General features: G+C 39.7%; 1 protein-coding gene across 1 annotated transcript; it reads right to left on the bottom strand.

Moving 5' to 3' along the window:
• LOC120306909 (aldehyde dehydrogenase family 3 member B1-like) lies at nucleotides 1-27,167 on the bottom strand. Its single transcript, XM_039340953.1, has 11 exons — nucleotides 27,037-27,167; nucleotides 16,874-17,306; nucleotides 12,026-12,188; nucleotides 10,843-10,953; nucleotides 8,410-8,530; nucleotides 8,196-8,281; nucleotides 7,121-7,202; nucleotides 4,599-4,985; nucleotides 3,567-3,733; nucleotides 1,900-1,999; nucleotides 1-1,137 (listed from the first exon to the last, which is right to left on the bottom strand). The coding sequence occupies exons 1-11, from the start codon at nucleotides 27,044-27,046 to the stop codon at nucleotides 956-958; spliced, it is 1,842 nt and encodes a 613-aa protein (XP_039196887.1). The 5' UTR covers nucleotides 27,047-27,167; the 3' UTR covers nucleotides 1-955.
• Between the last annotated feature and the right edge of the window lie 104 nt (nucleotides 27,168-27,271).

Below are 27,271 nucleotides of genomic sequence, written 5' to 3'. Positions count from 1 at the left end.
TAATACCTACATCAGTTGATAGCACTATTAAATAATTAGACAATTATTTGCAAGTTTTGATGCAAGATATTTATTACAGAAGCAAAACATTTACCTGAAAATGCAAGATTGCAGGAAATCTCAGTAAGTTTGCAATTAGCAGATTTACATAAAAATAAATCTCTGAGCTTGATAGAACATACTATACTTCTAAATTATTATGCTTTGTGCTGAGTAGTGTAGAAATCACTGATAGAATAATGAATCTGAACTGTAACTGTAGAGAAATTTATTGAAGGAAATATAATTAAGGAGGGCATGTCTGAGTTTTAGAGTATCCAAATATAGAAAATGCATTGTTGACAAAATATATTTATGTATAACAACCTGCATTAGCTTAGCTTTGAATTTCTTTGAGAATTAATTTTTTTGTAATGGATCCAATATTTAAATATTCACAAAGAAATAGTTTGATTATTTTACAAAGACCATCCATGTTGCTACCCTTATTGTATAAAAATATTAATCAGAATGATTGCTCCACTATAAAGAGGAACTGTTCTTGTCCATTTTTAGCGAAGAATCTAATGCTTGTAAATTTTGAAGCAGAATTGGCTTGATGTGTTAAAATCAAGATGAAATTTTACACAGAAACATTAATTGTATAATTAGTCCTTGCTGGAAATGAAGATACGTTATATACCCAAAACTGTGCAAAGAGAAATGGAGGATGTCCCTAAGTTTTCTAACCACTACTAAATATTGAATTTATAGAAGCTGATACAGGATAAAGAAAAGTTATAAGATGCAAAGATGGTGAAAATAAGATTTGCCAAACAGAGTGTTTTTCAAGGATCTTTGAAGGCAAAATTCTAGAGCCAACTGATAAAGGAAAAAATCTCTCAACTACACCAAAATTCTTGATTGAAGAACCTTAAGAATGCAGATGATGTGATTCAAAGCCTCACAGCTAAGTTCACAGGATATTGCGCCTGACCTCCAAAGTAGAGACCATTGCTCTCAATTTTATATTGTTGTATGGTGGGTAGCGCATTTTGTTCATTATCTCCAGGCCCATGGAACGCAAAAGACAGCCCCGTAGGTGAGTAAATGTATCGAAAGTAAACTTGCCATGGTATTTGCCAAATCCACTGAATCCTGCAATATTAAAAAGAAAAAAATCAGATCAAATCCATTTACTCTTTTTCATCAGGCTGGACAATGCTTGCCCTTAAAAAGGTTTTTCCTCATAGTACTTACTATAAAAGGTTTAATATTCAGTGGATATTGCAATGGATATTTTTAAAGGAAGGGACTAAAGAAGAGAATTCAGTAGAGACAGCAAAGCTTGGCTAGATAATAATTTCCTAGCTTGCTAGGTTTCATGATCATTGAACTACAGCTGCCTTAATCCACAATAAAATGAAACTACAGTACTGCTTTTTTTGGTATCACGATACCTAAAAAATGAACAGAAATTAAATATGCACATCAGTTTAACCATGTTTGGTAGCCAAAATGCAATACTGATTTACACAGAATGTTAACCTGTCTTTAGTAGAGTATGGGACCAGACCTACTGAGCCAGAGCTACTTAACCTGATGATCTTGTTAGTACCATTTACAAAATCAAAAATATTAAGCCCTCTCCCTTTACTCCCACTTACCAGTATAATGTAGACCAGATTTCCAACCCTCTCCTTTATTTATAAATGACCACATGACTTATAGCATGGGAAATTTATTATTTGATCACATTTGATTTAATCAGGAAATATGCTGGTCAAAGTAAAAAAAATGGACTCTTAATATCTTTGTCTGGATGAAAAACATCGTGGGAGAACTTTTCACATTGGAAGGGAAGGATAAGGATGGGGGCAAGAAATGGAGACAGCATAGAAGATAAAAGGTTAATCATACCAATGCCACCATATGGTAGGGAAACCGATACTGCTTGCATCAGGGTATCATTACCACAAAAGGTACCACTGCTAGTACAATCCAGTACCTGGTTCACAACCTATAAAGAGAAAAAGAATAGAAGAATATTAAGAGTCCCGTTTTTAATCTTCCAAATGTGAGTTTGATCAAGTCCCAGCTCTATAATAATATGAGTCACAATACAAACAAGGGTCTTTAGCTTTTGTGCCCCTACGAATATCTGGAATGTTGAAAATGTGCCACAGACACACTCACAAAATGACGAATGTTGTAGATGGGGCCAAGTAGCCATTTGCTAAAAATCAATTGGAAGGCAAAAATAAAGAAATGAAAATTCTCTATGAATCGTAGTAAAATAGTTGAGAGATTGAAAATGGGACTGGGGTGGGGTCCTCTCCTCTCGTTTCCTTGGAGAGTGGCAGGGAGAATAATGGTATGCTGCCCCCCGATCTGCCAGGTGGAGAAGCACCCCAGGCAAGCAGGCAAGTGGTCACTGAGGGCTTGAGCCAATACAGGACCTCTAGGCAGCTGGGGGGGGGGCAGACTTCCGTAACTTATCCCTCAGGAGCAGGCAGGCAGGGGAGGTGAGGTGGGCCAGGCTAGGCCCGGCCAGAGGAGGAGGTGGAAGAGGGAGAACAGGAAAGTTGTTCTTGGGGGCAGTGGATTGACCACCATTGGGCTCCAGCGGCCCTTAGGGGCTGATATTTCTTCTGGTGGGACACAGTTATCCCTATGTCCACTTGGCCAAGACAACTTGTTCCATGCTGACTGGGTTGCACCCACACATCTGTGCCCACCTGGCCATGCCCATCCGTCCATGCTGACCTGGCTGCACCAAGTCAACCATCCCGTTCTGGCTGTACCCACCTGTTCACGCCCACCCATGTGTGCCGACCTGGCCACTGTGAGTCATATCATTGTACTCTCAAGCAAGGACTTTACAGCATATACTCAGAACTTTCTCTCAACTTCTCTCTTCCCGGGTAAAGAGAAAGATTGTTCTTTTAAAATGCATAGGAGACCTCTGAGGTATAAAGCAAAAATATCAGTGCCTGAATTGGGGGAGGGTGCCATCTCTCCATTAGCTCTGATAAATAGTTGGAATTACCTCGCAAAAGTTGGGAGGTGTCCAAGGACAGAGAAAGAAAAGACTTTGCTTTAGGAACCCAATGCAATTGTAATCTAGGAGACTGCAAACCTCCAAAGGATTCCATGTGCCTCAGAATATCTACACGGGAGCTCTTGTGGTACAATAGAAGGGAAAACATTACTAAACATGCCAGAACAGCATACAGCAGTTGTTACCTCTTCAGCAGTGGGCAGGGGATGAGAGAGAGGCTACGTTTTGACAATATAATCTTAAAAATAGTGCTAATTCTTTGCATTATGGATGTGTAGATGAGCCAATTATTTTTTAACATCGGCTTATTGGTAAATAATCATGGGTAGAATTGGGTTTTTCTTCTATCATCCAGACTGTATTACCAGTGGGCAAAGATCTGCTACCATGTTGGTTCATTGCAGCTTACGACATAAACATATTTTGAAAATAATGCAAGTCTCCTTTCTTTTGGCCATCTTGGATGGGGTTATGGGAAATAATCCAGATTCTCCCACACACAGTATGCTAGACCTAAACAATATACCTTGGAATCAGAGGAGAAGGCATACACAGCTAGTGGACGTTCTCCACAATTGATGTAGTCTATGGCTTCCTCCACATCTCTCACAATGAATATTGGCAGGATGGGCCCAAAAATCTCCTCTTGCATGACTGGGTCCCATTCTTTCACATCCACCAACACTGTGGGAGCTGTAATGGGCAAACGATCACATCAAGGTCTGTTCCGTTTATATACTATAACTTTATTGTCCGATTTAACCAGAGTTTTAGCTTTCCCCATGACTACATTTCCAATATGAAACCCCAGAAAACATGTCTGTCTTCTTGCTTTATTTAAAACAGATTTTCCCAGTCTCTCACTTGCCAGATCATTAGACTTCAACTTTTAAAATATTCCCTATTGTGTGGCCAATGACAATTAAAGCCCAACACATTCGGTGAGCACCAACTTGGAAAGGTGATCTACAGCCCTATATCTATTTATAATACACTTCTTTAATAAGCTTGATTATTATATGCCATCGTCATTTTCAACTCTTAGCAACCATACAGATTTTCTCAGTTGTCTTACTAGATAGTATAGCTAATCCTTGACTTATGATGGTAATTGACCCCAGAATTATAGCTGTAAACTGTGCCTGTCAATAAGCAGGTCATAAGTTGACTGACCCAATTTTACAGACTACTTTTTTTTTGCAATGATGATTAAGTAAACATAGCCATTGTTAAGCAAACTTTGCATTTGTTAAGCAAACACACTGTTAGAAATTGGTGTTTTTTTACCAGCCGTAAATGCCGGTTTCTGGCAAAAAAACATAATAGTGATCACATAAACACAGGATACTGCAAACATCTATAAAATGCAGGTTGGTTGCCAAGTGCCCAAAATGCAGTCACTTTACCACGGGTTGTAAGTTTCTTTTTTTGAACTCCCTTGTAACTTCAAATGGTTGATTAATAAGGGTTACTTATAATCATAAAATGTCTTCCTGTCTTTCCCAAACTCCAAATCTTTCTTCTTTAGTCTTCTTCCAGCTCCAAGCTGTATACTCACCAATATAACGCTCATACTCATCGGTCTCTCCACCAATGGCCACCCGGCCAGATTCCAGCAAAGCTTGGACGCGCTGGAAATGCTTGTCATTGACCATGCGGGCAAAATCATGTGACTTCTTGGGATCTTTGCCAAAAAATTCGTGGATAGCTTGGCGCAGGCAAGGCAGCAACTGCTCTTGTGTTTCAATTGTACAGATCACATAATCTGGTGCAATACAAGTCTGTCCAGCATTGACAAATTTTCCCCATACAATTCGGTTGGCTGCATTCTGGAAATTGCAGCACTTATCCACATAACAGGGACATTTACCCCCCAGCTCCAGAATCAATGGTGTCAAATGTTTTGCTGCAGCAGTCATGACGATCTTTCCTACACTGTTATTCCCTATAGAGATATGGCAAAAATTTGGGTCAAGAGAGATATACAGACACCCACATCTCCAATCCAGCATCAGGGTCCTCAATTCTGTGTTGTTTTTTTCTCTAACCTTTTTCCATACAGCTCTCCAAAATTCCACACATTGTTTTAATAAATAAGTGAAAATAACAGTTGACAAAGCAAGTGTTTTTTTCAGTGTTTCCTACAGTTTTTATTCCATCCAATTTTGTTTCATCTGCAGACTTGATAACTATTTTTCCACTCCTCATTCAAGTTATTAAAATATCAGTTTAGATCTAGAATGTATTAGGGACAGTCCATTAAAATCCCATGTCAAACTGCTGTCAAATTGCTTTTAAGTGTTGTTAATACAATCTTTTTTTTTATTAAAAAGTTTTTATTTTCCATTTATTCATACAAAATACAATTAAATTCCTAACCATTGGTACCGCCTGCCCATTCCCCCCAGGCTGCGCCCACCTTCTCTAACCTTCCCCACATCCCTCCTCTTTCTCTCCTCCCCTCCTACTCTCTTCCCCTCCCCTTCTCCTCTAACCATCCTACTTCCTCCCTACTCCTTCCTCCCCTCTCAACCCTCTCACACACATGAACGCAGCATAGGGGAAATGCCCAAGCGTTTACCATGACTATATTATCATTACCCACCCACCCACCCTCAACCCTCCCCCCCTCGCTTCCCAGAGCAGAGTACAGGGTTATTATTAAGAAAGTTAACAATAATAAGAAAAGAAAAGAAAAAAGAAAAAAAGAAAAAAGAAAAAAAGAGAAGAAAAACATCATACTTAACCTTTAACTCCCCTTAAATTAAGTCATATAAACAAATCTCTACAACAATTACTATAAAATTTACTCATAAAATAAATGAAACTTTATAGTCCCATATTTTTTCTGAATATAATCTATCCATCTTCTCCATACAATAATATATCTTTCTTGTGTATGATCCTTCAAATAAGCAGAAATTTTTGCCATTTCTGCAAAGTTAGAAACTTTAAATATCCATTCTTCTAAAGTAGGCAACAAGTCCTTCTTCCAATAGGAGCCTACTAATAACCTTGCTGCAGTTAATAAATTCAACATTAAAGTAGTTTCTTTGTCATTTAAATCCACAAAGATACCCAATAAGAATAATTGAGGGGTGAACTTTATCTTCCTTTTAAAAATCTTTTGAATGTTCCACCAAATCATAATCCAAAAAGCCTTTACCTTTTTACAATTCCACCAAACATGAAAATATGTCGCATCCATATTACCACATCTCCAACATTTGGGTTGTAAATTTGGATACATACAAGATAATTTTTTAGGATCTAAATGCCATCTGTAAAACATTTTATAAAAATTTTCCCTCAAATTTTGAGCTTGTGTAAATCTAACATTTCTAATCCAATTAGAAATGTTAATATAATCTTGAGCTGTTCTGGCAATGAAAAAGAAAAGCAAATCTGAGAAAACCTATGTGGGTTGAAATGAAGTATCTTCATTGTGCAGAAACATGCCTGAAACTAATACTCTTCATGTTTTCAAAAGCTGAAGTTCTATATCAGTGTTTCCCAAACTTGACAATTTTAAGGCACGTGGACTTCAACTCCCAGAATTCCACAGCCAGCATTGCTGGCTGTGGAATTCTGGGAGTTGAAGTCCACATGCCTTAAAATTGTCAAGTTTGGGAAACACTGTTCTATATCAAGCACAGGCTTTTTCCTACTTACAGTGTGCCTGCTCATCTTTTCTACCACTTGTGGGCAAGATCTACAATCTGGAAGCTGCTGACAGGTGAAGTTACAAATGCCAGGTGCAACAGTTTCCCTGACCTAACTTGCCATAACTCAGCTGTACTGTGATAGACATGATAAAGGTACTTAATCAAGACACATAACGAATTGCTGCAATATACAATGCCTTCTAGAAAGGCAATGCATTAGCTACAGAGATAATTCTACTGCAGATGGGAGGTAGTGGCAGGCTCCTAAAGGATGATTTTAGATAAATTATCTGAATCTTTCAATTTCAATACTTCAGTATTGCTTATCACACTGTTTTGTGCAGATATTATTGATAAATAATTTGAAATATTAAAAAGAATAACCTGAAAAGAATATACGAAAAGGGAAAATCACCTGTGTAGAAGATATAATCAAACTTATTTTCCAGTAATTTTCCTGTTTCTTCAGGACCAGCTGTCACCACAGCAAAGGTTTGCTGTAAAATAGAAAAGGAAGTTCACATCCAGTCAAGCTGCCTGCATATCAAACAGGTGGTGTTTTCTGCCCCTGAAACTTTGCAAGACAAAAAGCCTCTTGGGGGCAATTTGGAACACAAAAAGCATGCAGTAAATTGAAGGTAACTAAGATTTTTCTTAAATATTTTAATTTCAGAATGAGACAACTGCTTTTGATGTAATGAGAATATGGTAATATAGGTAGACCTTAACTTATGACAGTTATTGAGCCTGGAATTACTGTTGTAAGTTGTGCTGGTTGTTAAGTAGATCATCACATGGTTGTGCCTGATTTGATGACCTTTATTTGCGGCAGTCACTAAACAAATGCAGTGGTTGTTAAATGAATCCATTGTCTGCAGTGGGTTTTTTGGGGAGTCGGGAACCAAAAGCAAACACCAGTTTTCAGCAAAACAACTGTAAATGCAGACCAGTTGTGGAGTGTGCAAAAATGCAATTACATGATCTCTGTGTGGAGGTAGGGGGAAGAAGGGGTGCCTGGCCATCAGAACTTCAAACCTGGCTTGTAAGTAGTCCTGGAATAATCTGTTACAACTTCAAACAGTTGCTAAATGACAGGTAAAATTCTATTTTTTTTTGTCTAACCTTCCTATGACAGTGGAATTGTCTTACATTCATAATAATCTCCTAGCCTCATTCTTCCTCAAATCTCCCCCAAAGGGTTTTTCAATTAAAATAATAATCTATATAGTCAGTTTACCACCTTCAGACGTTTACCAGCCATCACAATCCAAAAGAAAATAAATTTTGGAGGGATTTCAAATGAACTTGGAAATAAACTGACTCAGCTTCCAAAAATAGATAGTTTGAAATTAGTTCAGAACAGAGTTTTTTTGTTTCTGAAAGTACCCAAGGAATTGCAGTTAAAATTTCTAGGAAATTAAGGCAAATGGCAGAGGGAAAGGCAAATCAAAAACCCTCAGTTTTTGCAAACTGGCAATTGAGGAACTTACCGGATCCAGATAACAAGGCAATGCTTCTGCAAGGAGCTTTTCAGTGTAGCTGCTCACCTCTGAAGGCTTGAGCACCACACAATTCCCTAATATGGGAAGAGAATACTTTACCAGAGTTGCAACAGATTAACATCCACCACATGCCTGGATCTCTCGGAAGAACACTAATCAGATCTAATGTCTAAACTGAATTAGGAACTAGCTTCTCACTCACCAGCTGCAATGGCTCCCACAAGGGGCACCAAAGTAAGCTGGACAGGGAAGTTAAAGGCTCCAATGATCAGCACCACACCATATGGATCCTTGCGAATGAAGGCAGAATCCAGCATTGTTGCCTATAGAAAAACAGAAAAATCCATGAAACCAATTGGGAAAGGGAAATTAATAGAAGATTTTGTAAGAGTGGAAATACTTGATGAGCTATATGCACAAACCCCCTTGATGTCTACTTCGAAATAAATCTTTGCTCATGCATATGATTTAACATTGTTTATCCTCTCCTTTGCCTTTTTAAAGGCAGTGCAAGGCTTAAATACAGATATTTGAAAAGCTGACGCCGAAGTGTTTTCATTTTCAGTCATATAGCCTCGATTTGTCTGGTTAGCATGTTGTTTAATCTCAGCAACATTCCATCTTGATATGTACAACAAGTATTTCTGATATAAAAAAAGAATTCTCCAGGTCATTGATTATGATTGGGTATTACTGTTCCAGCTTTGGAAGCTGACACATATACACAGACACATGTAGTGTATACACTTGCCCTCCAGGAAGCATAATAGACTACATCAGTGGAATGGGAGGGCTAAAATATGGATTGATTTTAGAAGTCCTAGGAATTGTGAAGGGTATATATTTACATTTGGGGAAGAGGATTAAGGAATGGAATGATTGCCTTAACCCCCCATTAGGTTTACAGGGCTTTAAATCTCCAACTTTCCCCAAACCCATTTAAACAATTACAGCTCCGCTACATGTAAATTTTATACTGAAATCAAGGGGGAAAGGCCGAAACATTTGATCTTACCACACACTCCCCAAGGTTCTGAGGGTATCAGGGAGGAATATCATTGACTTTATATCAAACATGGGATAAAGAAAAATTCTGTGGAAGGTCAATCTCCCTGAAGGTTGTAAGGAACTTTATATCATTTGTAGTTAGGACCAAAGATTATTATGTCATTTGTAGGTAGGACCAAAGAAACCATTCAGATTAAAGCAAATCCAAGCATAAAAGGGGTTATTCATTCTCTTCTTTTCCTCTTTATGACCCCCTCTTTTCTCTCCCCCCCCCCCATGTAGTAAGTTTGGCAACTATAGTGTGGGAAGTCAGCCCCCCCCCAGAGAAGGAAATATTTTTGGGGATATTAAAAAGGCAAAATATTATATTTCCCCAAAGGAAAGCAGGTCCAGGTTTTCTTAATAGCCCCAAACAGAAATTCTGCAGACCAGGTTTGTAGAAATGCAGATTAATAATCCCATTCAAAAAGTCTAAGGCCCCATTCATGAGCAAATACTGCCTGCAGAAACCCATTCAAGACAAGATCTTTTGAAATCCCTTGGAGCAAAAGTGATAGCTAACAATAGCAGAGTGATAGGATTAGAACCAGCAACCCCTCACCATCCAACACAAGACATAGCCATCAGCCACAACCCCAAAGAAGTAGGACATGACCTTTAGGACATAATAGGATTAACACACCACCATCACAATAAAAAAAGGGCACACTCAGACTCAGGTCAAAGTATATGACACAGGAAATATAAAGCCACAGGAACAGGAACAACTTCAAACACAAAAGCCCAAGAAGGTATAAAAACCCACCATTCCCAGCAGCATATGGTCAGCTGCTCCAGAGTCACATATTTTGTGGTTCTGCTCTTCAATAAACTACAACCTTCTTTCTAAAGCAGTCTCCATTTTGTTTATTCCCAGTTTGAACGGGACCCTGAAGATTTTTCTTGCAACAATAGTATGCCTACTAAAAGCTTGAATCAACAGCTTGCAAAGAACTCTGAAATCAGGCCATAGGCTCTACATTCCTACATTTGCCTTATGTGCATGTAAAACATGATACTTTCACACATAACTCTTAAAACATTTTAATCTCTCTTGCACTATGCACTGGTGAGATTGCTGATCCAATTGCTGATTGGAAACCAAATAATACCTATAGTAACTAGGATTAACTGAACTATGAAGGTTATTTGAAGGGCAATAGATTGGAAAAGTTCTAAAGCAATGCAACTTTAATTAATCTAAACTGGAGTGCAGAAATTATCCTTAAAAAGCAATTGGAACTTGTTCCTCCGATGGCAGAAAAAGCATGGCCCTAGAGACCCTCATTTGGAAGTTACCCCAGAACCTGTACATATCAATAACCTGATATCAACCTGTTTTGTTAAATGACAGATCTGTAATTTAATTCCCAATAACACGGGAAGAGTAACAGGGAAGATGGAAACATTAATACTCTAATAGTTAGAGATTTGCCTTCCAAGATGAGCATCCACCTGTTTTGAAAGGACACAATAGAAAGCCTATCTTCCATTTGATGAAATAATACACCCCATAGACTTTCATCCCTGTCCAACATAGAACCATTTCTTTCCATTTGTTCTTCACCCATTTGGTTTAACTTCTTACTAGGTTCTTGTGAACGTTTTCATCCTTCATCCAGCAGCTTAAGTTGTTAAGAGCGTTGGCCAGTTCATTTCTGACTAAGAGAATCTCAGTGATCTCAGTTTCAAAGCAGGGCTGCGGAGAAGAAAGACAAAATGAGATGCATCAGTGATGTCCATGCTGAGCAGTGGTGGGATTCAAATATGTGAACAACCAGTTTGCTGTGTGGATGCCGCTTCCGGAAGTCCGTTCTGTGTCTGGGCAACATAAAATTAGCTACTGGTTCTGCCCAAGTGGTGCAAACCAGCTGAATCCCACCACTGATGCTGAGTACAAGAGGTGAAGTAGGAAGCAATTCATTGAGCAAATTTGTGTCGCATTCAGCACATAGCACTGCTTTATCATGCTACTGGATCATCCCAATTGATTCCGGAAATGTAATGTTTGAACTTTACACCAAGACATGGCACTAAGCTTAGTTCAGTTCCCTTTATAAGATGTGGATATAGGTAGTCCTCAACTTACAACAGTTCATTTAGTGACCATTCAAAGTTACAACAGCACTGAAAAAAGTGACTTATGACCATTTTTCACACAATACCATTGCAGCATCCCCATGGTCACACAATCAAAATTCAGATGCTTGGCAACTGGTTCATATTTCTGACGTTTGCAGTGTCCTGAGGTCATGTGATCACCTTTTGCAACTTTCTGACAAGCAAAGTCAATGGGGAAGCCCAGTACACTTAACCGTGTTGCCAACTTAACACCTTCGGTGATTCACTCAACAGATGTGGCAAAAAAGGTCATAAAATGGGGCAAGACTTGCAGGCAAACTCAACTACAAATGAAGCCATATATAGTCAAATGATTCACTCACCAAGGAAATCAAAGTCTTGATAAGTTTAGGCTTTTTCTGCCCACTTTACCGAGATAATATATACTTGGCTGTACTCAATCATTTTAGGAGACTGGTCAACTATATTTACATAAAGATTTTCTGTAGACCGATAATTGCTGCTTGCCACCTTACTAAATTCAGCTCTCATGGCACATACAAAAAGTATTATTTCCTGTTCATAACTTTTTCATAGGAAATCCAGCAAAGAGAAAAACGGAATAGCTGCGCCACGTCTATTGGGGCCAGCAAGCCCATCTGCAACTCTCCTCTGAGATGCCAGATGCTCTGGCTGGGAGGCTTACTCACCTTGTGTAGGTCTGCACACAGGGCACGCTGGATATCTACATGCCTTTCTTCCAGAAAGTGGCACAGGCCCTCCAGTTGGTGGACTCGATACGCCTTAGGATGTGTCTTTCCTGTCATCCAGGTAGCACGTAAGCGCTGCACTAGGTCAGCATAGGGGTTTGTACTAGGACAAAACAAACACTCATAGACTCAAAGGAGTTATGGGAAAATTCCATTCTTTATATCAGTGTTTCCCAAACTTGACAATTTTAAGGCATGTGGACTTCAACTCCCAGAATTCCACAGCCAGCGTTGCTGGCTGTGGAAATCTGGGAGTTGAAGTCCTCATGCCTTAAAATTGTCAAGTTTGGGAAACACTGCTTTATCTCATTTATGTTAATCCTGATCCCACAAGGCAGGATGCCCTGTAAGAACTGGATGGATCACTGTATTGCCTTTTTTTACTTTAATGACAGAGTTTGGGAATTTCTGCCATGGCTCAATATGTTTTTTGGCTTCCTAACACTTCATACAACAATTTCTACTTCAGAGAAGAACCAAAATAGTATTTTCCTTCTTGACCCACACTTGTGTCATTCTTTTTCTACAGAATGTCATCATTTTGGGCCAGAAGCAAGAACAACTGCTGCCATACTTTTCTCATAGTTTTCTTACAAACTCAAGTTGGTCATATCCAGATAATAATTAATGTTTTTTCTTTCATGCTTGAAATCAAAAATTAAAATGCTGAGGGGATGGAGCATAATCTAACTACCGTGTTTCCCTGGAAGTAAGACCCTGTCTTACTTTCTTTTGGGCTCTGAAGTAAGGACAAAGTCTTACTTTCAGGGAGGGCTTACTTTTTGCCGGTACCGGCAACAGTAGGCCGCAAGCACGTCGGGGTGAGGCGAGGCCTATGCATGGGTCGGAGAAGCAACGCGGTGGCGAGAGCCTGGTAGCAGACCAGTTGCTTCCCTCCCCCTGCCAGACACCTGCTGAAACTGCACAGGGTAAGGTTGCCACGCCAGCCCCCGCCCAGATGCCTCTCCTTCCCCAAGCATTTTTTACTAACCCGCCTTTCAGCTGCATTGCGTTTCTCCGTTCACTTCTCAGCCATTGCCGTGTGTTTGTGGGACTACCGGTAAAAAAAAAAAAGTTCAATCAGACTTTCTAACTTCTCGAGAGATTCCTTTACTGTGCCATGCCAGCCCCTGCAGCCCCGGGACGGACTTGCTGGGCAGCGTTAGGCAGGGTGTTGAGGTGGGGGCTGCCAGGCTGATCAAAGCAGCTGGTGAAGCACTGGAGGCTCAGGGAGGGAGGGTGAGCAGGCCATTGGCGAGAGCAACGCGGCTCAGCCAAAAACAGTAGTGGAACAAGTGGGGCAGGTTTCCCCGTCACCTGCCCATTCTCTTCTCTGTCAGAGAAGAGAACTTTGCAGCTCTGCCTACAGAGCCACCAAAATGGCAGGTGGAGCACCAGAGGCTCCGGGAGGGAGGGCGGGCAGGCCATTGGCGAGAGCAACATGGCTCGGCTGAAAGTGGCCTCGGAACAAGTGGGGCAGGTAAGGAAAGAAATCCTTGTCCCCCACAGGAATTGCCTTTCTTTGCTTACCTGACTCCAAGCCCTATGCTGTTTCTCCTTTGCAATCTGCTGCAACCTTGTGCAGGGAAAGAAAAAAAGGTATTTTTTGGGGGGGAGGAAAGGTCAATCAATTCCAACTTCGCGAGATCTTTTTTTTCGCGAGAAGTTGGAATTGATTGATTGACCTTTTTTCCCCCCAAAAAAAACTTCATTTCCCTGCATGCGACAGAGAAGAGAATGGGCAGGTGAGGGGGGAATCTGCCCCACTTGTTCTGTGGCTGCCTTTAGCTGAGCCACATTGCTCTCACCAATGATGCGGCCATGAGGCCACGGAACAAGCTGGGCAGCAGTAGGGAACCGGTATAATGGCACGTGGCTCAGAATTGGAGAGGATCCACCAAGCCTCATGGCAGCGGCATTGGTTTAGATGCGCAAGGCGGCAAACAGCCATGACCGGTGGCAAATGGCCGCGTCCTGCTGAAAACAGCCATTTGCCAGCTCCTGCCCAATGCTGCTGCCTTGAGGCCACGGAACAAGCCAGATGGCGGTAAGGAACCGGTATACTGGTACCGTGGGTCAGATCCCACCTCCACCATCAGCTCGTCACAAGTAGGTCCATCTGTGCAGATGCTTACTTTCGGGGGGAGGGCTTATATTAGGCCCACCTTCCGAAAATCAGCTGGGGCTTACTTTCGGGAGCAGGTTTATTTTCAGGAAAACATGGTACTTAGGACAACTGTATCTGTGCTCAGGCTTCCAGCCAGCCATACTCACTTCTAGGTTAAAGCAGTTTTCTCCAATCTGGTACGCTTTACAAAAACTTGATCCCACTTCCCATCTTCTCTGAATACTAGTGGTTTTGACCCTTTTGACAGCCTCTTTGCCATTTTATATGCCAGACAATATCTGAATGATACACCCTGTGTCAGGAATGGCCTTTTGCACATACATTGTGCAAAAGATGCACTCAACCTCTTTTCCTTCCCTCCTGCCCCACCCCCTGCCCCTGATGAAGAAATAGTGTTCTTTTAAAATATGAGAACTGAACTCTGGGGCAGAGAGCAGTCTGAGATTGACTACTGAGAATGCATCTGTGTGCACAGTATTGTGTGTTTCAAAGTTTGCCCATTTTACATCTCTATAGCCCAAGCTGCACCAGTTTCCTTCTGAGTACAATTCAAAGCGCTGATTATCACCATTAAAACTGTACATGTCATGGGACCTGTTTATTTGTTGAAATGCCTCTCCCTAAGAATGCCTGCCTGTCCTACCATATCTGATAGGGTAGTCACATACTTGACATTTTTTCCCTGAAATCCTATCACCGTCCTAGTGGGACCTCAAAAGTGTGCCTTTTCCATGGCTGCCCCTACTTTATGGAATACCCCATTCTTTTAGCTTCAGAAAAGGTCATCAAACCTTTTTTAAAAAAATCCAGGCACTAGAACAGAACAGAATAGACAGAATTAAATTAGGTAATTGGAACTGGCTGCAAAGCATTCAAAGTGTAAGGTGCAGGGGGGTTGCTTTTCACAATTTTATTGTTTCATTATTATGTTTTATAGTTACTGCATTTTATTGTTGTTGTGAACTGCCCTGAGTTGTTTAAGATAGGTGGCCATACAAATCTTCTAAATAAATCAATAAAATCCCTTTCTAAACAAAAGCTTGATCTGCCATAGTGAGTCCACTGCTTAGCTATAAACCAAACGTCTCCCATAATCTCACACTGTGATTTCTCAGTATGAATGTTGAACACCTGAACAAAGCTACTTGTCTGTTAAAGAAACAAGAGTGGCAGGAAAGCAGCACAGCATTTTGGCCAAGGACCAGCAGATTGAGGTACATAGAAACCAACGGACTCAGATCAGGTTGGTGCAACTCAACTCCTACATCGAAATAATTACCTCCACAAGAGTTTCTATTGTGAACTTTGGGCCGTTGAATCCCATTGCTTTGTTCACGTTGGCCACAAAGTAATACAAAATACCTTTGAGGTCATCTGGGTGAGCAGCGACAGGCTGCCAAGATGTTTGCAGAGACTTCCTGGAACAACTACAACTCACACGCCTGAAGCTTGCTAGGGTTACAGGTGTCACCCTGCATTTCCCAAGTTTGGGAACGAAGTCAATCGCTTTATAACAGGGGAAGTAATTCATGCAGAGGAAGAGCTCATATAGACAGCAATCACAATCACCTTTTTAAATGCAAGATGCTTTTATCCTTTATCACTCATTTTCTCAGTTATCCGGATCGTTTTTATTTTCTTGACAAAACCTCTATGCATTTTGCACAATAGGCAGACAGTCAGGAAGGATAATGATTCCAAGAACAGATAAGCAACATTGGAAAGAAACAAGACAGAACTTACTGAATGTCTGCCTATTACAGGTAACTCTTGGCTTATGAGTATTCATTCAGTGACTATTCAAAGTTACAGAGGCTGTGAAAAAAGTGACTGATGGCCTGTTTTCACACTTAACGACTGTTGCAGCACCCCCATGGTGACATGGTCAAAATTTGGGTCCTTGGCAACTGGCATATATTTATGACACTTGCACTCTCCCAGGGTCACTTGATCACCATCTGTAATCTTTCCATCCAGCTTCCAACAAGCAAAGTCAACAGGGGAAGCCAGATTCACTTGGCAACTGCACAATTCACTTAACAACTGTAGTGATTTGCTTAACAAGGGTAGCAAAAAGATAGTAAAATGGGGCAAAACTCGCCTAACTACTCCCTTGCCCAGCAATGGAAATTTTGGGCTCAATTGTGGACATAAGTCAAGAACTATCCGTATCTTGTTATTACAGGTACAGAACTGTTTTTACATGGAAAGATTATATTACCCCACATACTAAATCTAACCTACTTCTGTAATGTATAAAATGTGTCTTTCTTCATCTCTGCTGCTTCCTGGTGGTCGTAGTTCTAAATGCTCTCTCCAGAGTCACAGGTCATGTTAGCCCATAATGTGATTTGTTCAGTTTTGAGGTAACATCTTATGTGAACTCTGCCACCAATGGTTTTAACTTTTAAGCCATGTTTACAGCTTAGCGTGATGTGTGAACAACCTTCTCGCTATAGCCTCAGTAAATCCCTAGACTCAGGTGAATGTGCTTCTGATTCATCTCTGTATATGATGCACTTTCATGCCATATACTCACCAGACTCTGATTCTTCTGTTTTACCAATAAAATATCACACAACTGAGCTCAACAGAAAATACAGTCTAGTAATCTGGAAGGATCACAGCTAACCTGTTTTTGTCTGTACCAATTTTTTTACCTTTCTGAATCTTGCCATTCTCTGGAAGTGTCCTGGGGATAGCGGCATATTGGATTGGATTTCTCTGAGAAGCCACTCTGTGAGTTCCCACTTGGGCTTTCTTGAGGTTGTCTGTTGTCTTGTCTTCTGCTATCTTGCTCTGAAAAATCAGTGTCAGCATTTCGGTGCTTCACTTTGTGATGTCTTGAGCTGCTTCTCTGCGTGCTACCTTGTAGGCTGGTCCTGTCCTCCAGCTTGCTCTGCTTTCTGATAGTCTTTCTCCCCAAACTCGCAGCGCCCTTGATTGATTCATCTTCAAAAGGAATTTCATGGCCTTTGTCTTCGTCTAAGGTAGCATCTTGCTGGTCTTCTTCAGACTGCCTGGATATGTCCTGGATTTGGGGTTGTCTTTCGTCTGACTGTTCTAGAAATACACTTGGCACTATTTCTTCCGCTAGAAAAAGAGAAGAAAATAATCAGATGTGCTCTCTCGCTGCTATTAAACCCTACATATTTTCTCTGTATAACTGCTACCTAGGTATACTAAGTACTAAGTCAGTTTCAAGAAGATCTTAATTCATTAGTGCTATTTTAGGTCCAGAGATTCACCTCCATTATATTCTATATTGAAGGGAACAGGATTTGGGGATAGGGTCACAACCTGTGACACATTTCAGGGCATTCTCTGACGGTTAATAAAAACTACATATATTTTAAATTATCACAAATATTTTTGAGGAGCCAGCCAGGTAGGCAGTGAAATGAGATAGTGGTAGAATCAACAATAATGTCATTTTAGTGTATCGAGAGAACCATGTTTTTGAATGGTGTAATAAATTGCCTGTAAATTTTTACTGAAAAGTGGCATTGTGAACCATTGGGTAGAACAATTTCATTTATGTTTTGTTTTTAAACTTGCACTTCAGCGTTAAATAATTTATATGGAATCACCTATCATCTCTCTCTCTCTCTCTCTCTCTCTCTCTCTCTCTCTCTCTCTCTCTCTCTCTCTCTCTCTCCCTCCCTCCCTCCCCCCTCTCTCTCTCACACACAAACACAATAACCTGCATTTGAAATTATACATATCTTCCACAACTGGTGGCTTCCAGACCAGTTATAGTGGACTGCAATTCCCTGAATTGTGAGCAAAAATGCTGTTGCAGAATTTTGGAAATTGTAACATCTACGCATTTGGAGACTATTGATGTGAGAAAGAAAGAAATGACTGTAGATTTAAATCTGTAGAAATAAATGGTAACTGTAGAAATAGATCAAGCCAGCTATGGATTCAAATAGCAAATTGTGTGTGTAAAAGTATTTTTAAATTCAGTAGACATTTCCATAGTTTTCTATGACTGCAGTTTGACAAAAGAGCTGACTAACAGATTCTACTGACAATGGAAGAATTGTACCCAATTTTAGGAATATGTATAAATTCTAGTGCTAAATAAACTAAAATTAAGCCAACACTAACTCCACCTTTGCCACTTGAACAGATTGTAATAATATTCCATAGTAACAGATTTTCAAAAATACAGCAGAAGAGCTTTATAACTAAAAAACAGAAGTATAATAGAAGCATGTGCTATGGCTTCCAGTTTTGCACATAGGGCAGCAGCTGAGGGATTGCGGGGCTCCACACCCTACAGCCGATTTCTGCCTGCTAGAGGACCCTAAATGAGCCTGAGGTTGCCCCATAGAGGCAAGAAGGAAGGAAGGAAGTCCTGCCGATTGCGGAGAGACAGCAATCAATCCGATCGGTCTGGGAAAAGCCCTCCAGAAACCAGCAGGAGAAAGACTAGCTTAACTTCACAGTCTACCCCAAGCTACAAGCAGCCAAAGCCCAAAAGCACTACTTTAAGCTGACTGTAAACAATGTGTTTGGAACTGGGTAAGAACAGTGATTTTCTCTCTTCTACTTGAAAATTGATTTCCTGGAAAAAGAAAAAAAGAAAAACCCCAAGAAGCAAAAAAAAAAAAAAACCTCCAAAAGTGAGAAGGAGAGGGATCTGCCCCACCTTCCTGAAGACGGAAGCGACGAATTAAACTTTTCAGGGGGAACAGAAATATATTGAAAAGAAATGAATATAAGATTTAATTTGGATAAGTTTGAAATTGGTGGAAACTGTTAAGAGTTTCTTTTTAGACTTAAAAATCAGGATGAAACGGATTTTTACCAAATTTGGAATAAATTTTATAGATGGTGGGGGAAAAAATATGGAAGTCATTGTAATGAGATAAGTTAAGATTGAGATTAGAGTGGTGTTATTGTATAGAGTTTTTCTTAATAATTAATTGTGAATATGAACTGAGATGTTTGTCAAATCTGATTTACCATGTTCAATGTTTTTAATTTTTTTTCTTTTTCTGTTATTCAATAAAATTTTAAAAAAAGATTTTCCTTTTAAACCATGAAAATAGAAGTAAATAATAGAAGTAAACAATTGTCTATTACTGAAAAATGACCTGGTGTTAACATCTAGTGGTGGATGAAAATACACAGCAGCAGTTGCTCTATCACAGGAGCTGGTATAGCCCAGGAAAAGATAACTTGTTTCTGTGACCTTCAATGTCTTAATAACAGAGTACAGCTGTGACAAAAAAGAGAGAACATTTTGGGCTATTTATAAAGTGAGAATTATAAACTTTAGAAAAAAAGTGACCTTTCTGGATTACAAATACCAACTCAACCATGACTCTAAAGCAGTGGTTCTCAACCTTTTTAATGCCGCAACCCCCAACCGGTCATAAGTCGAGGACTACTCAACCGGTCATAAGTCGAGGACTACTCAATTGGTGCAGCACCGTTTGCAGAATGGGACTTTTGGCGGGCTCAGCAGGGCAGAGACAGCCTGGACAATTCCTATTGGCTTTTGAAAGCCAATAGAATTAGACTCTATTCAAGAGAGTCTATTCTATTGACTTTCAAAAGCCAATAGAATAAAAGGGAGTAGCACAGCTAAGGAAAAGGGGGAAAAATGGCGGACTGCGTTGTTTGGCGACTCCCGTGAAATGGTCGTTCGACCCCCAATGGGGTCTCGACCCACAGGTTGAGAACCACTGCTCTAAATCTATCTGCAAAGAAAGTAAACACCTGATTTTTGGCTATCATGGGAAATCAGAGAAGGAGATCTATGCTATGGTGCAACAAATCCAAACAACAATGATCTCAAACCATGAAGAAATTAAAAATAACTTTGAAAATATAAATGAACAGATTTTCAATTTAACTTTACAACACACAAATTCTCGGAACATAAAAATAGAGAGTGAGCAGAAAAAACAGACAACTGAATATGAGACAGAGGAGGTTCCGGCAATTTCAATTCTCTCTATCACTTCTTCTGTATTTGTAAGGATTAAGTCCAGTATAGCTTTATGTCTAGTTCCCTCCTCCACCTTTTGGGTGACAAAGTTGTCAGCTAGGTTGGTTAGGAATCTGAGTGATCTCCCGCTCATTGCAGGAGTTTGTCTCCCAGTTGATATCTGGATACTTGAAGTCTCCTATTATTAGTGTGGTATGCTTCCTACATACGTTTGTTAACTGATTGGCAAAGAGTTCATGTATTTCTTCTGATTGGTTGGGTGGCCTGTAATATACACCTATGGCAATGTCACTTTTTTTCTCTTTTATATTGACCCATCTACATTCTGGAGAGATTTTATCTTTGATCACATGTATTTCTATAGATATGTAGTATTCTCTTACATATAGTGCAACTCCCCCTCCTCTTTTTGTAGACCTGTTTCTTTTGAACAATTTGAACATCAGTCCATTCAATTCATGGGTTTTGTCCCACCAGGTTTCTGTTCACTCTGTTTGTTCCCCAAGCTTTGAACATTTGTATACAAGTATTTAATACTTTTATGCCTATGCATCTCCTGCATCTCCTGATTGTTTTTTGAGTTTTTTTTCCTCATCACTGCTTACCTCATTGTTTGATCTGATTTCTTGGGATTTGTGATTGGTGTTGGGTTCTAGAGATTAGTCACCCTTCCTCCTCAGTTTTAGTTTAAAGCCCTCCTGATGAGTTGGGCCAGTCTTTTTCCAAGTACATTTTTGCCTGTTTTTGTGAGATACAGCCCATTCCTTGCCATGAGTCCTTCGCATAGGAAATGCAGTCCATGATCCAGGAAATCAAAGTTTTCTTGGCAACACCAACCCTTTAGCCAATGGTTTACAGTATTTCAAAAAGTCTTGTTCCCCTCAATGGGTGTTGGCCTTTGGTTGGGAGTACTGATGAGAACACTACTTGTGCTCCTAGCTTCTTAACTTTATTGCCTAGTTGTTTGTAATCTCTCACTATTGTACTCAGGTTGTTATTGTGTCATGGAGGAGGAGGAAGGGGTAGTAATCTGTAGGCCTAATTATTTTGATTAGATTCTCAGCCACATCTTTGATTTTTGCTCCAAGGAGAGAACATACCTCCCTGGCCTGTATTTCTGGTCTGCAGATGGATGATTCTTTTCTTTTGAGAATAGAATCTCCTATTACCAACACTCACCTTCCTTTTTTGGGGTACTTCTCTGTTTATCTCAGGTGTGTTTGTTGATGTGGCTTTTTAGGGATATTTGAAGTGACTTTTTAAGGGATATTTGAAGTTGTTTCTTTGCTAGGTGTCTGCATGTTTTCTTTGAGGGGGGAGGTTGTGGATCTGTGTGTTTCCATCTAAGAGGAGAAATTGATTGCTCAGTTTTAAAGGGGCTGCTTCTGGGTGGGTAGGATTGGGCAGAAGGGGTTTGTTTGTTGTATGCTGTTTCTTTCTTTGAGTATTGTGTTTCCTTCTGTGTGTGACATACCTCCATTTGTCTTCCTCCAAGGGTTTATCAGTAGGGTCAAATCCTCTGAGAGTTATTTGTTTGTTATTTGGTTTTGTTTGGGTGGAGCTTTCTTTCGTATATTGGGGTTTGGCTAGAGTTGTCTCTACATTCCTAACTTTTTTCCTGTAGTAGTTCATATAATTTGCATCTAATACATGTATAGTTTGGGTATTCTTTGAGCATGAGCACATACATGGAACATGTATTGCATACCACAATAATATCAGTTACCTGTTCCATGAGTTTGTTGTTTGAAAATCTCTCATTTTCATTGGTGGATGTGCTTTGCTGTTAGCCTTGTTTCTAGTTTCTCTGTTCTGGGTAATTATGTCTATTTTTCTATCCTTTTTTCTGCCTGTTTGTGCTACCTTGTTATTTATTTAACCTTCGTACTATGACTTAAATATGAACCAATTGTATACAGCAGCAGCCAAAAAAGCCAATGCAATCCTAAGCTGCATTAATAGGGGGATAAAATCAAGATCACTTGAAGTTTTAGTACCACTTTACGAAGCCTTAGTAAGACCTCACTTGGAATACTGCATCCCATTCTGGTCACCATAATTCCAAAAAGATGTAGAGACTCTGGAAAGAATGCAGAGAGGACCAACAAAGATGATTAGTGGACTGGAGGCTAAAACATATGAAAAATGGTTACAGGAATTGGGTATGTCTAATCTAATGAAAAGAAGGACTAGGGGAGACATGATAGCACTGTTCCATTATTTGAGGGGCTCCTACAAAGACGAAGGTATCAAACTATTTTCCAAATCATCAAAGGCAAGACAAAAAGCAATGTTGGAAATTAACGAAGGAGAAAAGCAACCTTGAACTAAGGAGAAATTTCCTAAAGTTTGGAGCAGTTAAGCAATGGAATAGCTTGCCTTCAGAAGTTATGGGTGCTCCATCACTGAAGGCTTTCAAAAAGAGATTGGACAACCATTTGTGTGAAATGGTATTAGGTCTTCTGCTTGAACAGGGAGTTGGACTAGAAGACCTCAGAGGTCCCTTACAACTCTATTCTTCTATATTCTGTGTTTTAACATCAAGAATTGGTGGAGTTCTACTTAATATGCATTTTTCTGTAGTTTTAGGGATGGAATGGCTCCACACCTATGATCTGCATAGCATCTGATCTGAAGGCTCCATCATTTTTAAAGCATGTGGTTGCAAAACTCATATGAATTTATTTAGAGAGACTTTAGCAGCTGAACTCATCAAGAAATGTTGTCCAACTTATCCGCCAAGTATGCTGAATCCCAAGATGCAGTCAGAGAAAAGAAAGTAGATTTACTGCTTTCTCATAGACCCCATGACTGTCCAATTAATCTTGTTCTGGGACAAAGCTTCTATACGTATTCACTTTTCAGAATGTGAACTAGACGTTTGAGACTTTACAGATAAAATCTGGAAAATAAGGTTTATCCAGCCATATATGTCTCCAACTATCCCTCTAGTGCTAATTGTAAAAAAGAAATTGGGGAGCTCTAACTCTGCAGTGACTTTGGAGCCCTCAATCAGATCACTCAACCATTATCCACTGTCCATCATTTTGGAACTGCCTTTGTACAGCCAAGATATTCATCAAGCTGGATCTATGGAACAGGTAACTGATATTATTGTGGTATGCAATACATGTTCCATGTATGTGCTCATGCCCAAAGAATACCCAAATTATACATGTATTAGATGCAAATTATATGAACTACTACAGGAAAAAAGTTAGGAATGTAGAGACAACTCTAGCCAAACCCCAATATACGAAAGAAAGCTCCACCCAAACAAAACCAAATAACAAACAAATAACTCTCAGAGGATTTGATCCTACTGATAAACCCTTGGAGGAAGACAAATGGAGGTATGTCACACACAGAAGGAAACACAATACTCAAAGAAAGAAACAGCATACAACAAACAAACCCCTTCTGCCCAATCCTACCCACCCAGAAGCAGCCCCTTTAAAACTGAGCAATCAATTTCTCCCCTTAGATGGAAACACACAGATCCACAACCTCCCCCCTCAAAGAAAACATGCAGACACCTAGCAAAGAAACAACTTCAAATATCCCTTAAAAAGTCACTTCAAATATCCCTAAAAAGCCACATCAAAAAAAAAAAAAATTAAAACTGCAGTATAGCAGTTAAAAATGTCAAGGTGTAATCAATTAGACATCTGTCTGAAAAACTTCCTGCATATACTCCCTTGACTCAGCTGGCAAAGTGGGAGGAGAGCCTGTGGCTTGGTGGTTAAATCACTGCCTAGTATGTAAACTGCCCAGGTTCGAATCCCATAAAGGGTGTGGCTAACTGACGAGAGCAGAATGAGCTCGAAATGGCCATCTTAGTCTCCCAATTTAATTCTTTAATTCTTTGCCAGAAAAAGAAATTTGGATATATATATATATATATATATATATATATATATATATATATATATATATATATATATTCAGGCTTGCCATCAACTAAAATGGGAGGCAGAGATGGAATAGAAGGATGGTGTGCATATATATACTGCACACCATCCTTATATATATATATATATATTCTGCACACCATCCTTCTATTCCATCTCTGCCTCCCATTTTAGTTGATGGCAAGCCTGAATATGAAGTTCCTCATGTTCTTGATTCCTGGCTATATCAAGATTGCCTCCAGTACTTTATCAATTGGAAAGACAATGGTCCTAAGGAATGGTCTTGGGAGAATACATCCCAAGTGCATGTTCCATGTTTAGTTAGATGGTTTCATCAATGTTATCCTCAATAACCTTGCTTTGTTGATAGCATGGAAGGGGGCCCTGGGCATGAGATTGTGCTATGAGCCATGCTTCAAAATCTGATCTTGAATCTGATAGTGTCACTCCAGCTGAGCCTGTGCTTCAAGATTGTCAGCCTCAGGAATCAGTAAGCCAGAATTCAATTGAGGCTGATCAACCACAGGTGTCTCCTGTTTACCTGCAGCAGTCAGATGATGAGGCACAACCCCCATGATGTGAGGTTCCTTCCTAGGCAAAGCATAAGTAATTGCAGTTACAGAATACTTATTTTCTGCACAGAACTAGCAATCTTTTAAAAAGCATTAAATATATGTTTATAAGACCATATAAACCCCTGTGAGGATTTATGGCAGCTGTCTGAGTCCAAGCCAAAATGGCTCTAAGGATAGCTCCCAGTGATCAGAGAGTAGGGGAATGCCTTCAATAGCCTAAAGAGGGCAATGAGATCTCAACCCTTGACCATGTCAGTAGCAAAATATTCAGTGAAATATGCCAGATCATATCCCTGGCCAAAAACAAGCAAACAAAAATAGAAGAAAGGCATTAATTAACAATATCATGGCAGTTTACCACGCATATACTCTCTTCCTTGGGAAATAGATGTTCCTTTGCTTAAGCTGCCCAATATCAAAATGGGGCCAGTTCCATTAAAGCTTTTGCAGACTCTGCTTGTTTGGTACCGGGTTTAGTGGGGCAGATATTACTGTTCCTATAAAAATTAAGTGTCCTAAACAGTTAAAAGAGGGATAAAGTTGTTACTGAAGTGGTAAAAATGGCAGTACTTTCTGCTTCAATTCTGTTAAGCATCTTGTTGTCCCATAAAGTTTTGTTATAGCATAAACTTTTTAAAGCAAAGCCTGTTCTTTTATATCTCATTAGTTGTAAACCAAGTATGTTTGTATATAACAGATTTGTAAATCAAATGTAAGTTTATAAAAGGAGCTAAAAGGAATGTTAATATTGCATCTTTTATACTGTCCTTAGTCTTCAGATTTCACTGAACCTTGCCATCCTTTCTTTTACTTTTAAAATTCAGACTGGATTACTTGAAAAACCGTTATAAATACTCTACCGTTTAATATAAATTAATTTTCCTCATCTCCCTGGAAATATCATAGAAAAAAACCTGACAAAACCTAGTTATTGCTAATCCAGGCTGTTCTCCCTAGAAATTGCAATACTTGTTTTTAGAGGGAACCTTGCTTGATCTTCCTAGAAAAGGATTTCTGCTCTGGTACTGCACCCTATTTTGTCATAATTTATTTCAGAAAGGTTCAAGGGCTTCCATAAAAAGTGACACAGTGCAACAAAATAAATAAAAGTCTTGTTATCTATCTCTGAAAAAGGATTGCCATTGTTGCCACTGGGCAAAGAAATGCCCAGCTACTGTAGTCCTACACATTCAGGGTACCAAGTGTGAGCTACCAAGTGAGATTATTGTCATACAAGCATCTGACTCATTTCATAGGGACTTCATTGCTCTTGCTTTCTTTTTCATTCCACTGAAAAAACCCTCACATCTCCTAAGGAACCATCTTTCTTTTTTTCATACTGGATATTGTTGGGGTTTTTTTTTTATATAAAACGCCACAATGAAAGGTTGGACAACATATGTTCAAAAAAACACAGAAGTCGTGATAAAAGTCACTGTTAGCATAGGCATCCTTAAATCTTTGGTATTCACTTAGGTCAATATCTCATGACCTGTCATATACCTTTGTGGTGATAGTCCCTGGTTGCCTCTTTACTGACACAACTCAAGATTTAACTCTCTTTTCTTTCCTTTCAGAGCAATTTTGCAAGACGTGGGGCTGAGGTCTCCAAACCAGTAGGTACATTGTTTTGCATGTTGATATATGAACATACTCCTCCCTAACCTAAGTTAAAAAAAACCAACCCAAGTTTAATCCACATCTTAATTGCACACTAATTCCTGCCCTTCACTTGACCAACATAGAAAACACCAGATAAACAAAGGTCCTTTTTTGGCTCTGCATATTTTCTCTGTAGTTTAACACTGGAAACAATAACTGGGCGTCTTAATATATTCTTAGATATATAGTTCAAAACATTCATGCAGTATTCAGTTTTACATTTATAACATGTCTCTTATACCGTTTTACAGATAGAAACCTAAAACTGAGATATCGTAAGACTGATGGAACAGCAACAAATTCCCAAGAAAGAGACCCATGTCTTTCAAATCCAATATCAAAATCCAAGTGGGCTAACTAATGAGTCTCTGTCTCTCACTGATTTCTACACCACACACCCCAAAGCTCTGATTAAATTTAGATCCTTCCTATCTAGACCACTTATCACAAGACAGAGAATCTATGATGCTCCAGAAGTTGCTGACCACCAGCTTCCAGCGTCCCTCACAGTTTGCTATGCCAGCTGAGGTTTCTCTGAAATGTGGTTCAGCAATATATGGAGGACCTTCACGGCTTGTTCTCCGAGATCAGAACTGTACAATCTCAGGAAGAGAAAGAAGATTCAAAACTTCTGTAAGGCATCAGATTGTCAAATCAGCCTTAGGAAGAAAATATGGGATTTGCTTCCAGCCTCTGTGCTTCTTTGGTACCTCTTTCCATTGCTGCAGTTGTATTCCTCAGCCTCTACTTCTGCTTCTTTCTGCCTGGCTGGTTCTGGGTGCACCCTGCTTATTTCTGGAGAACTGCTTTTTAATGGCATGCTTATGTTGCTTTGTTTTCTTGGCACTCCATCTCTGGCCACCCTGATTGGTTGTTAGCCAAAGCCCTCTTGTAATTCATTGGATGCTGAAGGTGCTGTGGGTGTAACTCTGCAAAGCCACAAGA

This window comes from Crotalus tigris, unplaced genomic scaffold (genome assembly GCF_016545835.1).
Source record: "Crotalus tigris isolate CLP2741 ecotype Arizona unplaced genomic scaffold, ASM1654583v1 scf7180000017764.6130737, whole genome shotgun sequence".
NCBI lineage: Eukaryota > Metazoa > Chordata > Lepidosauria > Squamata > Viperidae > Crotalus > Crotalus tigris.
Note: the sequence above shows the minus strand (reverse complement) of the source record. Positions and strands in the feature narration are given on the sequence as shown.